The sequence below is a fragment of the Haplochromis burtoni genome, unplaced genomic scaffold (genome assembly GCF_018398535.1).
Source record: "Haplochromis burtoni strain Fernald_Lab_line unplaced genomic scaffold, NCSU_Asbu1 Contig_105, whole genome shotgun sequence".
Classification (NCBI taxonomy): domain Eukaryota; kingdom Metazoa; phylum Chordata; class Actinopteri; order Cichliformes; family Cichlidae; genus Haplochromis; species Haplochromis burtoni.
In genome coordinates, this window is record NW_024582466.1 from 382376 (window position 1) to 400922 (window position 18547).

At 38.4% G+C, this 18547-nt stretch overlaps 1 protein-coding gene across 1 annotated transcript in view; it reads right to left on the reverse strand.

Annotated features, from left to right (window-relative positions):
• LOC102306191 (polypeptide N-acetylgalactosaminyltransferase 10) overlaps positions 1 to 18547 on the reverse strand; it is a 96129-nt gene that overhangs the window by 12927 nt on the left and 64655 nt on the right. The window contains exons 5-7 of the mRNA XM_005927871.3: positions 14679 to 14864; positions 11376 to 11559; positions 4710 to 4827 (exon numbers count right to left, since the gene is read on the reverse strand). Of these exons, the coding sequence (XP_005927933.1) occupies positions 4710 to 4827; positions 11376 to 11559; positions 14679 to 14864 (488 nt within the window). The remainder of the gene's footprint in view (positions 1 to 4709; positions 4828 to 11375; positions 11560 to 14678; positions 14865 to 18547) is intronic.

Below are 18547 nucleotides of genomic sequence, written 5' to 3' on the forward strand. Positions count from 1 at the left end.
TCAGTGTTTTCTTTCAACAGGATGTTTTATGAGATGCGTTATGAGTCTGGCGTGACACCTGGACTAGATTTACACTGGATGGCATTACGTTGGCATGCTGAGGAACCTCAGAATCGTCTTTGACTGAGATTTGTCCTTTCACTCACACAGCTTCTTTGTTTTTTAGTTTTTTTTTTAAACCTGCACAGCGTTATAAAAAAATGGGAGCATCCCGTCTCAGGGTAATGCTGAAAAACTAGTCCAAGCATTTGTTACAACTGTAATCTGCTTGCCCTAAACGCACTCTGAAATGCCTTCACTTGATCCAAAAAACTGCAGCAAGAGTCTTAAGAAGACCTAGAAAGAGAGCTAGTTCCCCAACAGAAGCTTCTTGTCAAAACCAGAATCAAGTTAAATTTGCCCAATCTTATCCTGAAAACCTCACAGTGAGCAGACAAAACAGAACATCAGCTTTTGACATTATTCTTCAACCAACTAGAGGCTGGACCAGGGTCACCTGAACTATTACCTTGCAGGCCTACTATAGATTGCTACAGGGCATCCTGAGCACTTCTCCATCCCTTCCTTTCTCTTACTCTCCATCCATTAGCTGTACGTTTTCTCTGTTCCAAAGTTTGAGTTTGTCCTGTTTATTATTTTATTTCTATCTATCACTACGTGTTTCCCCAAAGGGATGAGTTATATTTCTGTCTATATTATAGATCTCATCCCTTGAGTTGACTTTTATTGTGATTTTCTGAAATCACAAGTAAATTTAATTGACCAAAGACCAATATAAAAAAAAACTATAATAAGCAGGAAGGGGAAAAATCCACATCAAACATAATATGAGGAAATACATATTATTTGATGATGTTGCCGTGGAAACAAGAACCAGAAAGCCAGTGTACTTTTTATTCTTTCAATAAGATGATTTTATCACAGGCAAGGGTAGAAAAGTTAGTCTGTAGCTGTCTATGTCCATCCAGCGCTAAATCCATAAATATGAAATAACATTCTTTTAAAAACATTTTTTTTTTCAATTTATGTTTTTAAAAAAGTTTTACCCTGCCAACTATTTGGAAGTTGGCAAATGTTTTCTTTGAACAAATACCCTTTTTCTGGCTCCATCCATGGAGGTTTAATTATTTCTGCCTCCAGAGCAGCTCTGTCTCCAAATGTTTGCATAAATGAAGCTCGTCCGAAGCAATATAAAGACTTCGCAGTTGGTTTTATGCCTGCACTGTCCCTCTCACCCTCCCTGTGAGGTCACATTGCTTCTGCTCTTTGGGCCTTTATGTTCTGACATTATCTTGGTGTGTGAGCTGGAAATGCTTGGTGTTCCCACACCGCTGTCACCAGGATGGAGCTTTAGATTAACTGTACCACTGAGTAAAGTAATTGTGTTTCACATGCAAGCAGGGCCCGGCTGTCTGTGGGAGCAGCAGTTTGGTTGTAAGGATTAGTATGAGAGCCTGTTAATCTTCTCACCTCAGGAGACTGGCTGTCTGCACTATATCAGCTAATGGGGATCTTAATAAAAAGGAAACCAAATTGAATATCTGAGCATATAAAGTAGACTTAAGAGGCACAGCAAGGCATGCGCTAATAGGAAAAATTAATAGTGATAATCTTGACCAAAATAATAACCTTGGTAAAGGGTATTATCTTAATGATTACTTAAGTTAGACAGAAAACTGTATTAAAACATAAAAGCTGTTCTCACCAGGCTCATCCCCGGGCCATTGATGGCATTACTCTAGGCCTATCATTTGTTTCACATGCCCGGCTTCTAATCCTCACCTTTTGTTCAGACCTAAAGACACTCAACTGTAGTACAATCCATCATATTATAGTTTTAAAAATGGATTATACTTTTGCATCATGACGCATGGGTATCCAGGTATAGGTGACCTTGGTTTTTGGAATTAATCAGTCATTCAGAAACCAATTTTATTTCCACCCAGACATCCGTACATCAGTTTTCCTCTTCTTCATCTTCTTATTTTGTATAGTGTTGTCATTTATGAGCCCTGCGACAGACTGGCGACCTGTCCAGGGTGTACCCCGCCTCTCGCCCTATGGCGGCTGGGATTGGTTCCAGCGCCCCCCGCGACCCTGAAAAGGATAAGCGGTAGCGAATGGATGGATGGATGGATGGATGGGTTGTCATTTATGGTAAGCATTGGGCAAATTCCTTCTCTTATATTCACAACTTTATATACCTACAGTGACTTCACCCATTGGTTTCTTGAAATTTAGACCCCAGACGGTTGTTCTTATCATTGTTTCTTGGAGTCAGAAACCAAAAATTTTGACAAATGAGCGCATTGCTATAATCTAATTCTAACCAGTAAACCTTAAGTTAAAAGATAAAGCCAGCACAGAAGCGCTAAAAGAATCATTGTCTCGAATGGCCATTTACAGCTGGCTCCAAAAGCAGGTAAGTCTCCCCATTTCAGACTCCCAAGGTACTACACCCAACTCAATCAAGATTTAAAAAAGCATGTTTACAGCCTGGTACACACAATGTTGAGGATTCTGTAGATGCTTTCACCTTTCATAGAAACTATACAGTGTCTTAGTGTTATTTTTAAAAATTATGGGCATATAAACAGCACAAAAAGGACGGAAATATGTGTTTGGTTGATTATTTCTTTGTAGTAACGGTGCTTCTAATCTGTAATGCACACGAAAACATTGGCGGACTTGTGACAAATGCTGACAAAAGCAATCTGTGACCAGCATGAGGATGAAGTGCCAAGCTGTTGTGGCTGTGAATGTTTCTTCCAGATGCTACTGAGTGAATAAATAAATGAAAACATTTGTAAATGTTTCTTGTCTTGTTTCTTAAGAGTTCAATAATCCAATCCAGTAAATGACACCCAACAGGAGTCAATAGAATCTTTGATTTGAAGTTTTTCATGGGTGCAACCCACATATTCAAAGCTGCTTCTCAACCCACAAATGCAATTTTCCAAATGAGGTACCATTTAAGGATAATTAGACTGGCGTTAATCAACCAAACACAAATGTCCTTACTTTTGTGCTAAGCTTAGTCAGATGCAGATGCAGTCGAAAGCATAATATATAGTGTATCTAAAGACTATATGTTTTATTAGTTATATTTTTATAATTAAATTGATAAAAATATGAATGAAAACATGAACAAAATCAAGAGGTCCAGTTCAGTGATTGGTTTACACATTCAATTAACAAGGAAAAGAAAACTGCTTTGATCCCAGGAGGAGACACAAATACTTTTGGGGTTGCATCAAGATCAAATCAAAAAAGCTACCCACTGTGGTGATGCCTTGTGTCTAAAGGGGCAGCCGAAAGTAGTTCTCTTTCACTCGAGTGGCTCAACTTACCGTGGTCTGAACTTACTCTGATACTAAATGAAGCTTATGCGTAAATTCACTAAGGAAGCTCCCTAATCAGTCATCTGCCTGCTTTCCTGGGTGTTAAGCTGCTTTCTGTTCATTACATCACTACCACTTTCCCACGCCGTCAATCTCAACACAGTCATCATTACTTTAGTCCAATCATCTCCTTGCCCTTGAGCCAATCAGGCTCTGCGTGTGTTCATTTCTTTCTCCCTTTCAAACTCTCATTCATGCAACCCATCTCCACAAGCACCTCAGTCAGAGCTCCGCCCAAGCCTCAGTCTTCATCTTCACCACCACCATCGTAAATCCTGTAACTGCTGGGATTTTGTTCTGCTATGCCATGTGTAATTGAGTCTAATCGCCAAATACGTTAATTTCTATATCTCATGTTCAGTTATTCCAAGTGATTTTTGCTCATGAAAATAAGCTCACTTTCCTTCTGTTTCCAAAACAACCAAGTTGGCAGTGATACACAGCTAAATGAAAGCCTCCAAACACAGGACACATCTTTTATAGGCCACAGTCTGTGCTTTGCACCAATTCATCGGTCCTAGTGACCATACTTCTAATAATGCAAACTTTAAGCTTTAATAATAATAATAATAATAATAATAATAATAATAACAACAATAATAAAAATAATAATAATAATAGTAATGATAATAATAATAATGGCTGGACTGGTGTAGTGATTCACTGACCTGGTGTGAGAAACATACTGATGTTATAAATGTCTGCACAACTATTTGTTCTATCTGGTTCTGAGAAACACAAAGGGATTTTCTGTGTTTCTGTCTTCTTCTACTATGAATCTGATCACAGAAATGTTTGGTGAGAGGAGAAGAACACTCCCGTGGACATCTTCCTACCACCTCCACCACCCCCCTCTGTCAACAGCGTTGACGCTAAAGTAGACATAAAAGTAAATAGGCATTACGAGTGTTTTCAGTGCTGTCTGAGCTTGTTAAGATGTGGCTGAAGCGTGTTTAAAAGAGTTAAAAGGAAACATTAGAAATACACTCTCAGCTTGACCCCCAAAGCCAGAACAAAAACAACTCCCTTGGTCCTTTTGAAAAAAAAAAAGTTTAGTACTTTATAGATTTGCCGGAGGGCAATGAAAGGATTATAACATTGTCTGGGAACACCTTTAATTTCCAGGCAATCTTTTATAAAAAAATTTTTTTGAACTGATGTAATCATGAAAGGCTAAAACTATGGCAGAGTGGCTCCATACAGAACCATTAACAAACAGGTTACAGGCAAGAATATAATCTGGCTTCACATCCTCAATTTAACATCAAAAACATAATATAATGGATAATATTATCTATACATATTTACCTTAAAGGAGATCTCATACTGCTCTCCTCCCCAGATCTCCAGACCAGTGTCGTATCCTCCCAGCTCCCAGAACCATTTTCTATCCACAGCAAACAGTCCACCTGCCATCACTGGTGACCTAAAAGACCCAATGTAACACAAACAGTCACTGCTTGCGTTGAATTTCGTGAACAGCTTTTACTTAAAACCCCTCACTTATCCATAAAGAGTAGAAGCATCACAATAATATCAATCCTGCCAAGGACAACATCTAAACAGACAAATCTAACAGCCCTACCTTTTGTGTGAGGCGAAGTGTGGATTTATTCAAAATGACAAACATGTTATCAACAGTGCATATAAATACAGCGCTACTTCAGACCCGTTTCATGAATAATGTGTAGGTTAGTATGGTACTTAAGGTCAGTTAGGGCAGCTTTGTTGAGTAAAATGGCATGGTTAAAAGAAGTGTATTACACGTGTCAATGCTCTATTTAATGCAAAATACAGTAAATAATGACCAATGTTGGGCAATTAATTATATAGTTACTTCTTCAAAAAAGTAACTGAGTTTTTTGCAGCTGTTTACTTAAAAATGCAGCCAAGACTTTTTTTAAACAAACATTTCAAATTATTTACAGAACAATCAGCTGTTCTGCATCAAGTCTGATGCCACACAAATTAAATCATTTCTGTCCACTATGAGATAAAGGAGAACAACAGCCTGATACCTGCAGGCCTGACAACAGGAGATGTATCACTGCTGTAACACCTGTAACATTCAGCAGTCGCCTCATTGCTCTGACACACACAACAAAACTATTGACTACACTACACACTAACTACACAAGATTTGCGCTAAACGTCACAAATCTCTCACATCTCATTTTTTGATTGGTCGACATGGTACATTTTTCAACCAATAGGAAAGGGTTGGGTTTTTTTGGGTTTGTTTGTTCTCACAGTGGAGAGTGCTTTCGAGGGTTTTCCTTACTTTTAATGAGCAGCCAGTCACTTACTGACTAACACCGCAAAACAGAATTATTAAAGTTTTAATCTTAATTTCAATTCAGATTAGATTTTTTTTGTGTGCACAATGCAGATTTTCTGTGCGCAGAGACCGTGCCAGCAGTGCGCAAGCACGTGCGCAGCTTAGAGGGAACATTGGCTACAAGTCCAGGTATGGTTATAAAACATACAGGTTGAAAAGGAATACATCCATAAACCTTCTCAGTGCCTAGCAGGTCCATATTCAACATCCTCTATGCATTACATCCACTATCCCTCCTCTGCACATGTCCAGACCAACTCAGCTTCACTTCACTAACGTTGTCTCCAAAGTTCACAACCAGAGCTCTTGCTCTGATAAACTCGTTTCTATTCCTGTCCTAACCCTAACCCACTCCCAACAAAAATCTACCAGCTCCATCTTTAACTGTTAGAAAATAACACTTTAAAAAAAAAAATGAAACTACATGCTTTGGAAGAAAAAAAAAGAGTTGATTGTATAGGAAAACATGCATCCTTCTAATATGAATAAAGTTCAGCATCTAACTTGATAGTGAATTAAATCTACAATGGACAGGTAAAGGAAATTTAGTATGCTTGAATGTGGCATTAAAAGTTTTCTTGTGGAGTCTAGAGAAGGCTTTCAACCAGACTGACTCCCTCCTTCACCCTTCAGGCCACCCTTAGAGCAAAATCTACAGCTGCTTTTCTTGCAGTGGTGTTGGTATGTATGTATTCATGGGAATCATGAACTCTGACATTTACACAAGATTTGTTAATGCAAAACTAAGCAACCTAGTCAACAAATTATACACCGGAAATGGAACTGTTAGAAGTATAATGGCTCGAAGCTCACCATCCACCTGCTAACAGAATATAAGGAGAAAATGACAGTTTTGAAACAGCTCCAACAGTGCTTGGACCAAAATCACATAAAGTCTGTTTTTGTGGCCTTGAAGAAAAAAAACATCTAAGCTGGTAATTGCTTTCAATGGTATATGCCTTTTGGAAGCAAAAATAAAACGAGTGAGAATATTCAGAGGAATACAGACAGTAAGTCAGAGTGCATGTATTCCAAGTGGCACCCATTTCTCACCAGATAATGAAGATGCTCTGCATAGTACAAAACCAATTAACCCACTATAGCACTGTGGCTTCTGTCTGCTGTGTCAAGATCTGTGCTGCTAAGCGCGAGACTTGTTAGCTGTTATGTGGCTGCTGTACATGATTGTTCCTGCTGCACACCTGAGGCACAAAAACTGGGGCAGCAGGTAGGCACACAAACACAAGAGTACATCAGATTTCTTGTGAAGAACTTCACCAACTAGATCCGATCTTTAACCCGCAACTTTCCACTCAACACCTGACCCCAAATGGTGCAGCACTAAATCAATCAAACACTGAAGCGCATCATTCTCATCTTTCTATCCCCCAAACGAGATGCGGTCCACTTCACTGCAGAAATATCACAGCACACACACTCGCGGGTACACGCAGGTTGTCATAGCTACAAGCTTTTTATCAGGTGGAAATCGGAGGTGAGTGAGCCAGCAGGTAGTCTGCTCTTGCCAAAGTTGTCCCTGAGGAGGATCAATTAAAGGCAAACAGTGCAGCTACTGTACTGTCAGCGGTGAGAAACACTCTAGGGCTTCTCACGCCTCATGAGCAGTGAGCACAGATATGAGTCCCTTGGTGATAACAGCCAGGTTTCTGCAGTTTTCCCTCTTCAAGGGTGAAAATAATTAAATGAATGAATAAGCAGTGATTACAGAAATCTCTGTACTCCTCTCCAACACTGTTTAATGTCTTTAACACATCATAATTACTCTGGGCACACTGTGTCGGGTTTGCCTCTAACACTCGTGCAGCTTGTTTACGGTCCTTCATTTTTAAAATTAAAATAAAAACCATTTGGCGTGATGAAAACATTTATGCTTCCTGTGCCCTCTGTGGGGCACGCTACCCTAAATTAGCACTCACAGCTCCACAATGCACACACATGATAAACGAATGCCTAAGTTCAGTGTAATAAAATTAACAGATTTTCCAATTTACTTTCTCAATGACAGCAATCTTAAACGAAATACTGAAAACTTGGTGGTTTACTCGGTCCATCCCTGCTTTGGCCAGCACATCAAGGTCACTTGATGCTTCCTACAAAACACTGGTATGCCTCTTGGGTCTCTAAATTCCCCTTTTGTTGTTTTAATCACAAAAACCTATCAGCATAAGAATATTTTGCCTGGAAACTGTCCCTGCACAATCACTTTTTTGTCCTGGGACATTTGTTGTCTATTGCAATGCTGTCAACCCTCTCTTGTCATGTTAGTTTCAGGCCAAAACAATCAACTAGATTTTTAAATTGCTGTTTTGTCATGTTTTACTTTGTCAGAGGTTTCTTCCTATTAAATGGGTGTTTTTCCTCCCCGTGTTCACCAAGTGTTACAGCCAGGTGGGCCAATGTGTTTGAGGAGCAGATCCAAAAGCATACGTATGGAAGACAAAACAAAAGGGTAACAAAAGGTGAGCCGTTTATTTAGGCTGGTAGTAAAACCTAGAAATCAAATGGACAATGGTGAACTAAGGCAAAGACCAAAAGCTAAACTAAACTGGAAAAACCTAGAGCTAAACATGAAAACTATGGCAAATACATAAACATAAATCTGAACAGGGGCATACCAAGAGCACAAACATGAACTTGAGCAGGAGCATGAAGACACAAGAAAGCCAGAGGGATACAGGGGACTTAAATACACAGGAGGGTAATGAGGGAAGTGAAAACACCCGGGGACAAATGAGCCTGAATGCCAGAGATGAAGTACGACTAAACGCACTAAACATGGAACACCAGACTCTTCACAATAAAACAGGAACAAGAAAGGGACGTAGACAAGACAACATGAGCTTGACAACATGGAACACGCAGACATGAGACACATGACAGACTGCACGGAAAACAGAAAAGACACATAAATAAGGAGACAGAGAAGAAACATAACTACACCAAAACTTAACTAAACACTAAATAGAATAATAACACAAGAACTTCACAATGTAACCACCAGAAATACAAAATAAACTCAAAAAAACAAAATAAACTCAAAATGCTGAGTCGTGGACCCAGCCTCCCACACTAAGTGTTTGGTCAAGCGGAAATTGTTTGGATTCTCTCTGCATTACTTTATATTTGACCTTTAAACAGCCTCGAGTCTCACAGACTTACATATCATGATTTATCATATCACAGATGATATGATATGATGATACCTTTTAGCCCAATACATAACCAGTCTTCTACACACTGACTATATTAGAGGGATTAATAAAAAAGGTGTTTTACACAGTTATTTACGCCTACATCAATCAAGATTTAAGAGATTCTGTTTGATCCGACAGGGCAAGAAGGGAAAAAAAACTCAAATTACACAACACTGCCTGAAAAAAAAAGTGTTGCTCCAAACCATTGGTCTAAATCCACATCAATGTAAATATGAGCATAGTCAGTGTGGAAAAATGTGGGGGTAAGGACTTAATTACAGCTGAGACAAAGTGAAGCAAAGGACCTGAGACGGAGTTGCCAGTCTAATTTCAGCTTCTGTCTTAATTAAGAAAGCTCAGCACTTTGTCGTGTCACAATTATCCTCAGAAACACATCTTTCTTTCTCACACTGTCACATTTGAACACATTGGCAACATGCAGCAGGGGAAACCAGTGGATTTTTTTTGTTTTGCTCCAGTCATAAAAGCAGAATTACCAAAAAACTGCTGCATGCCAACCAGTCAAATTGCATTTTACATGCATGTCTGTGCATGTGTGTAACATGTTACATTTAAAATCTAAAACGGTATTTTGTGAGGTCACAATGACCTTGACTTTTTGACATTTAAGCAGAGTTATTCTAATGGTTATTAGTTATCCTTCTAGTTCATCTAATCACTTCATTCTTGTGTCCAAGTGAAACTTTGAGCCAAACTTGCAGAAGCTCCCTTGAGGACTTCCTGAGAAGGGGACAGACAAGTCGAAAACATAAAGCCTCAAAAATTGTTTCCTGTGGTTGTTAAAGTGTCCCAAACCTACAAAACACAGATTATACATATTCATAAGGGAAAAACATCACAAATGGGCATCTGGCACCTGTCTCTAGATGTTCTCACTCGTGAAGCGCTGTTCTATAACAGTGTGATCGTACATAAGAGAACCACTAAGCATACGGTTCAGTTCATCTGTTGCTATATTCTGTATAGTTAGATGAGCACTGCAGTGCACCAGTGAAGTGTCTTCTTGGGAGGGTTTGACTTCCAGTGCAGCATCTGATGTGTGAGAGCACGGATTTTGGGAACATAAATGTAAGAGACAAAAATGTCTGTACATCATTACTAAATACAGAAGGGAAAAAGTGTTGTCAATATTTAAAGTGAGCCAATTGGATAAATGATGGATGGATGAATGAATATGAAGATGTTTTTTCACCTCTCATGTGAAAGGTTTTATTTTTACAAGCTGATGGAGGTTCTCAGGCATCGTAGCTCTATCTACTTAACATTCAAACCTCTATTTTAGCTCCAGGTTGCGTTCAAATTAAGTGCTTAGAACTACAATGACTGGATGACTCAAAACCCCACACAGATACCTCAAGCATAGAAAATACATAAAAAGACTGCGTTAGGCCACCTCTAGAGGCGGAGAGACTGTTCATCAGCATGGCTAAATACACGGACCAGTTTTAGTTAAAGCAAAAACAAAAGTGGAATCAATTTACATTCTACAGTGTTAAAAATGTATACAAAATTACACAAATGTTTTTCACTACAAAAATGAATGTATTCATAGTTAGGGGCAGTTTGCATTACAGAACTTTGATATAATTTGTGTTACTTTCATATTCTGCATAAACTGGCTTATCTGATAAACTTAGCCTTGTGCTAAGCTAGCATAATTTAGCAAAGAGCTAGTAGGCCAAAGTATTCCTTGTTAAAAATATTTTACTGTAATCAATACTTATGTTCAAGCAGACAAAAAAATAAGAGCTGATCTCCACTTTAAAAAACATCCGATATATATGCCTGATTCTGCCATTCTTTTAAAAAATCCAGCAGTAACATTACTGGAGTAGGAGTGAATGCATCTTACGTAACTGTTTGAAGTACAATATTTTGAAAATGAAAATTCTAAACGAAGCAAACAAAAGTCATCTTCTTAATGGAAGTATCAACATCCTTATCAATAGAGTAAACTAGTATCAATTTGGTGATGGGAGGCATCCTGCTAAAAATATTATCATTTCTATAGAGACATTCACTCCCCGTATCATGTCTACTTTCTGTCTGGGCAGCCCATTGAATGTGTGATCCTGGCAACTCACTTACACCAGAGTAGGGAAAAAATAAGCCTCACAAACCAACATCATCTTTACTCACAAGACAAAGTACGACATACGCCTTTATTAGAAAGAGACTTTCAACAGCTCAGCCTGGATAATGAGAAGATTATGCACAATGAAGCATTTTAGAGGAGTGGACTTCAATTACTGTCATTTTATCATTCATCATTTAGGCCATTTAAATAAAATCCTTCAAAGTCTAAATGCATATTTAAATGAAATAGGTATGCCGTGGATGGAAAGCTTTAAGTCACTGATTAGATTTAAAGTGCACTACTTTTAAACTTGCGTTACTCACTCAAAGGGTTCACTGGGGTCATCCCTCTGCATCTCTGGAGGGATTGGAATCCGTTTGTAGTACATTTCCCAGTCAAACGCCCCTCGCATGGCGTCCCCTGCCTGCGTGTCATAGCCAAAGTTGTCGTGGTCGATGACGTCAATCATTGGACATACAATAGCCTTCCTGTTCTGGGCAATTCGATCTGTGAGATGCACATAGAGAGCCATTTGAATAATGTGAGTTAAATAAAAAAAAAAATAAGACAAGTTACGTGTTTGTTTGCTGTATGTTGTGATATGGACAATAATAAATGAAACTCAGTCTTGGTTAACCCTTGTTCTGTTTGGTCCTCTGTTTGTGTTATAATATTTAGTTTTTGTTTAGAGATTCATCTTTTGGTCATAACCTCTCTATCCCCTTTTTCCTCTCCTTTGTTTGTATCTAAACTCAGCAGCTACTTTACTGCCTTGGACCTCCCTTTGCTTTCACAACCATCTTAATTCTTCATAGCATAGTAGTAGAGTGAACTTTGAACACTGTTATGTTCAAGAAACCAATCTGAGATGATTCGAGCTTTGTGACATGGTGTGTTATCTTGCTGGAAGGAGCCAGCAGAAGATGAGTACAATGTTTTCATAAAGGGATAGAAAATAATCAGCAACAATATTCAGGTAAGGTGCAGTCACTTATCAGAGTAGGTGATATTTTTCCAGTCCTGATATCCAGTTTGGGTGAGCCCATGTGGAGTCCACATTGTCCACATTGTGGACTGTGGACTCTGTTTCCTGTTCTTGGCTTAGAGGAAGGGTGCCTGGAGCAGTCTTCTGCTGCTGTAGCCCATTTCAAGGTTTGACACGTCGTACATTCAGAGACAAGCGTATTATTGTAGGGTCTACCTTACAATATAAAGCGCCTTAAGGTTTGTTGTTGTGATTTGGCACTGCATAAATAAAACTGAATTGAACAGAATAGAATAGAGATGCTTTTCTGCATACCCTGGTATGTTCTCTATAGACAATAGTGAATCCTCACCTTGTCTGACATCAACAACCACACCAAGTCACTTAGATTAACTTTCTTTTCCATTCTGATGCTTGGTTTGAACTTCAGCAGGTCTTCTTGTCCATGTCTACATGGCTAATGCACGGAGTTGCTGCCATATGAGTGTGAGTGTATGTGTTCTTCCTTTTACTGACTTCCACATAACATTTACATTTGGATACAGCTGTGAACAGATTCTTGGCAACAGCACTCCATAAGTTAAGGTCTTTGATGATCCAGAAGGGGATAGGAAAATTGTCCACCACAGATGTAGTTTTTAAAAATGCAGCTTTATACCTGAGTTTGAATTTTTTACAGCAAACAATATACGGTAACTTTATATTTCGATTCAACAATTATTAAAATACAGAAAATATTTATAGTTTCCGCTCCTCTTTCAGATGAAAAATCATGTATCATATCAATATTTGTATTCATAATTGCCAATTCAAAGTAATGATACTGCTGCACATAATGCAAACCTGCAGTGCAACTACAGTATGTTCACTTTTCCACAGCCTCCAGTCCTAACTCTTTCACTCCTGACAACAATCAAAGTGCCACAGTGGGCTGTAATGAACATGGCTGCTTGTTTATGTTACGCACTGGCAGACACACGTCCTATTCCCGCTTGATGTGTAAACAGCTTGACAGAGAAGTAACATGGGTCATAAGGTTTGCTGTGAAATGGTTCCAACTGGGAATGGCGCCATGCTGGGAAACCGAGTTGAACATGGGTCCTTAATGGAAAAAGGTAATTGATAAAGTGAGAATGAGGTAGTGAGCAAGTCCATCAGCCAGAAGAGGAAGCACTCAGTCTCGCAGCAGGGATAGTGTGAGTGCATGTGTGTGTGTGTGCATATATTTCTGTGTTTGAGAATGATTGGCTCTCTCTTAGTGAAAGCAATTTTGCAGCAATAACGTGACTTTGTACATTCCTGTGCTCCGTGACCTTGGGAGTGATACATTTTTCCGAGAGCGATGAAATTTGGAAATTGACATTTGTCAGATTTTGACATTTATAGATGTGTCCTTTTTGTTGCAAAAGTGAGGCATTTTTAAAACAAAAAGTTATTTTTTAAGAAAATTTGAATATTTGTGAAAGTAAAGTAATTTAAAAATATTTGAAAATTAAACTGTCAAAAAGGTTGAAATGTTCTTTTGGAAATTAAGTGATATTTTTGGAGCAATTTTTGAAAGTGAAACGTTTTGGAAAACAGAAATTTCAGGACGTTTTTGTTTATTTAATTTATTTGTTTATTACATGAAAATCACAGTGCTACATTTAAACATTCAGCCAATATTCAAATGCTGAATGACTCTAATATGTTGCCTGGACTGGCTTTAAGTTGTTTACCAGAACGTCTGTAAACATGTTCTTTTTGTTTAATGCAGTAAATGTTATTATTGTGGCCAAAATAATTTATAATAATACATCTGTGTAGAAAATGTGGAAATTCATCCTTTTATTTTTGATATTTTAATGGTTCAAGAGGGCAATGTGAACTGGGAGTGTGCAAGAAGCTGGTGGATACAACTGATATATAAAGTAAACACCATTACTATAATGATATATGCTGTAGTTAGCTTGTACACAAAATATCATTAGGCTACAAACTGTGGACACAGCTCTGAGTCACGGCGAGGACCCAGTAGTGCAGTTTAACAGTGAATGAGAGACGGCAAGAACGGACAAAAACTTGGTGATTAAACTATGAATTTATTTCTCAAACTGCACCTGTGTGGTGTCTCAGTTTTCAGTGGCACTGCTGTGGGAGATGAGTCTCAGTATGTTGAAAAAAATGTGCCAACAGAAAAGTGAATGTCCTCATTTGTAGTCACCTTACTTTAGTCAACCATAAAGAAAGTAGCTGAGGCAGCAGAATATTAGTCACTGGAAATGTGAACGGGAACAAACCTGGATAAACTATTAAGTGAGTCTGAAACTCTACATACGCACTGCAGTGTTTATGATGTACACATTTTATGTATACATGAACTCATTTTTAACGTAATATTTATCCTTAGAACCCTATATCATGGCAGCTCTATCATAACTATGTGATCACAATCACATGCATTTGCTATTTTTATTACAACAATGTGGTCTGATGTCGTACTTTGAAGGAAGCCGTCAGACTGAATTGCTATTGGGTGTGGAAATAACACCCTATCTGGCTTGCAAATTTTGGTATAAGACCTCGTACCGATTTTTGGATGGGAGATATGTCATCGGCACCTCATGATTGCTGGATGGATGTGTGCAAGCGTGTTTCTCACCCAGCAGTGGAGGCAGCCAGTTGACATTAGCTTCGCAGTGTGAGTCCAGGAAGGTGATGACTTCTGCCTTGGCAGCAGCGGCTCCAAGAAGACGAGTTCTGATCAGCCCCTCTCTCTTCTTCGTCCTCAAGATGCGAACCTTAGGCATCCGTTTCATGTACTCCTCCAGTGCCACCTTTAGGTGCTCTGCAAAGAGAGGAAGGTAGAGATGATTTGAGGTAAAGGACCACTGTGCTTCAGTAGATTCTTTATCACTTTTAGTCTTTTAAAACCAATCGACCACTTTTTGCTACCAAAAAGTCGTAATTTTTTTTTTATCAATACCAAGAAAGGAAAGACTCTCATATTTTCAGTTTTCTAAATACAGTATTTTAATGTCATTTGAACACTGCAACAAGCCGTACATGCTGTAATTATTTTCATTCTTTTCACACTTTACCTTCACATCGCTCAAGCTCAACAACAAAATCCTTCATCACCGTGCTTTGTGTAAGAAGCTGATGCATATGCTTGAGCATTTAGTTTTTCAGCACAACACTGTCCTTTGTTTTTTACTGCAAATGTTTGTTCAGGATTAAAATAAATACTATAGTAGCATTGATCATTTTGTTGGGAGTAGAAATTTAAATAGAGACACATGTCCACAATGCATAGACAATGAACTCTCTCAATGTATTTCATGTGTGAAAGAGTTGTGCTGTGTGTATTACCAGTAACAACATTTCAGTGCTCTTAGTTTTTCCTTGGTCCATCCATTGGTGTTACATCTTCTCTGTATCTGTGTGAGTAAATGTGTGAATGTGTGTGTACCAGTCTTGTGATTTTTCTTTTTCTGTCACTTCTTGTTTTGTTTGGTTATCACCCTCATTGTGCATCTTTGTAGTCACTGTTTTCCAGCTCCTGTGATTGTGTGCTCAGTCCTAATTGATTCGACCTGTCCTTCACCCACTCAGACAGTAACATCCTGTCGCTCCCATCTGTCCTTTGTCAGTTCAACTGCTGACATTCCTGCATGTCCTCTTTTATTTTTATCTGAATTACTCTTTGGTAGAATCAGCAGCCATCGGATTTGCGTCTGCTACCTTTCACCATTTCCAGTTAGTTTCCCTTTTTTGTTTGTTCAGCCTGTCTGTGTAGTTCTGTCTCTGCAGTTTGGTTCTCCTTGAATCAAGAACTGGCATGTAACAGAAAGACTGGCGACCTACTGAGTTTACCTTCCCTCCTGCCCATGCTCCATGCTGGTAACCGGGATACACTCCAACCCAGTGCAATTCTGCACACAATAAGCAGTTTATACAACAGCTGTTTTTTTTTTGTTTTTTTTGCAGAGGTACCAAAAGAAAGTTTGGGGATAGGAAAGTTTTACTGTTCACTCACTGTGTCTACTTCACAAACCTTCAAAAAGAAGAAAAAAAAATCTGTTCTCTGCTTAAGTTTTCTGCCTGTGGGATTTTGCCATTTTAAATACAGAAATTACAGACAGAACATTTAACCACAGGAGCAACGAATCAGACTGATGAGATGCAGAGCTGTGATGTTTTACCTATGTAGGACAAATATCTGCAAACATGAGTGAAGGTAATTTCAGTTCAGGAAATAGACAAAACAACAACTCTAGCAATCCATTTAATGAGCAAGATCAGACAGCGTTCAAAACTGGCTGCCAGGAGATGCACGAACAATGAAATGTGAAAATCTCATTGTTAAGATCTCATTTGGACAATTGCTTGCACATATGGCTATAAATATATGACTATAAAGAGATAAACTTTACAAATATTTGCTCATACTCACAACAATGTTTCTCAAAGAATAGTTCTTTATACTTAAAATGTAACAAGCGAATAAAAGCACATTATAACCTGACATTTGGTTAGGTTAAGATGTGTCACACATTTTTTGCAGAACAATCTGCAATTTGCTAAAAAAGACTGCTGAAACATTTTGGCTGTTAAAATTCAGTCTGTCATTGTAATCATGTCAATGATCTGTAAATGCATAGTTAAGTGTAAGCACCATTATTCATTGAAATGGGCTGGGATAATGGTCTCCCTGAAGAGAGAAGGCTTTGTTTTTGTTTTTTTCGTTGTTACGTTTTAATGCTCTTCATACAAAATTTAAAGGCCTTTAAAAAAAATCTAACCTAAAATGTGAGACATTTTATATTATTAGTATGACTGTCTGTGTAGGTGGCCTGGGCTCTTTTGTTTGTATAATAAGTACAATTAATTGCAACATTTTGACAAACCAGAGCATTACAAGTATGAAATACTATTTTACCCAACTGATATCATGGATTATTCTATGAAAACACTTAATTCTGTTATGGTGTCATGGTCTTGGGGCTGTGGTATTTTTGTGATTATTTAGAGTGTTTCTCTCTGACTTATGTTAATGATTTGAGTTTTTGAATTTCCATTTCTTTAGTGTAAAGCTACTGTGTGTAGGTATGTAACTAACCTTTGCATTAGTTATTTCCTGTTTTGGTACTAATTTGGCTCGTGTGCTTTGTATTCAGTTTTACTTTCTCCTCTTGGATTGTGTCTGTTGTGTGCTCCCATGTCTCATTTCCCTGATTGGCCTTCATTGTGTCTGTGTGAGTAAAGAGAGTCCTGTCTTCTGCTCGTCCTTTGTAGGTTTCGCTTTCCTGAATAACTAGGAAGTTGGAATTTCTGAGTTCCGAGATTTCCCACTCAACCAAGAGTTAACAATCCATTCAGAATCAGAATCCTTCACTTAATCCCTAAGGAAATTATGTAGAACAAAAAATCTCTAGCCACATAATTGAAAGGAAATCTATTAAACAGACGGACATTAAGAACAAAGTAAAGGACAAGAAATAAGTAAGAAAAAGTTAAAGTAAAGAGAAAAGGTAAAGAGAAAAGCCGGAGCAACTGTAACAGGCTGCATGCATTGTTGATGCATGCACACTCATGATGGCGCACATCCAAGATGGCGGCCCTGAATGTAAACAATAGCAAATTTGCGAAACTTTCTATATCTATCTATACTGTCACTGTTGTGTATTTGTGACTCACTACATAAGCCATACTGACCACGCTCTATCCAGTGATGTTTTTAAGTGCAAAAAACTTCAGGACTCCAGAAGCAATACTCTTAAATTCCGACATCAGAGTTTTGAGTAATCTGGAGCATGGAATATATTCCTGGCTGAAATCCAAATCCAAGCAAAATCAACAAACTGAAGATTGGAATTTGAAGCTTCGGAGACAGTTGTGTTAGCCACACATCGTCAGCTAGAAGAAGATGACGCTTAGAGGCCTATTTGTTAATTTCCTTTTTCTTTGGTTTAGGCTCTAAAACTGTTTTGTTAGGTTGAAACACCATAAACTTTGTTAGTTTGCTAGGTTTGCGATGAGAGTGTAGTTTGGGTTAAAATACACCCTTTCATAGCATTAAACACTGCAGATATGGCATCAACTCCTCACAAGGTTTCTGTCAGTCCCCTAATGCACTAGATTTATGCCATTACTAACACTCAAAAGCAGTATTTGATGCCCTGAATGAGGTTGGCATTTCACACCATGAGATGCCCTAACCCTGACCTTATCCCCAATCCTAACCTTTTCACGTTCAAAAAGCCTAAAACACATAGACATTAAACACAAACGATGCTATTTATACACAATCCCTTAACGTCATGTTTTAATGCTAGGTGATCATTCTTGAGGATAAAAGCAGAAGCCCAGTGGTTTGAATAGAAAACCTTCTTGAAGTACAGAAAACGTGACATATGGTTTTGACAGCTTCTTTACAAACAGTCACAATACTGCCTGTCTAAAGAAGAAGACAGATAGACTAAGAGTAGCTGAAACGTTGACCTTTTAACGTCATCCTTTAGAAACTCT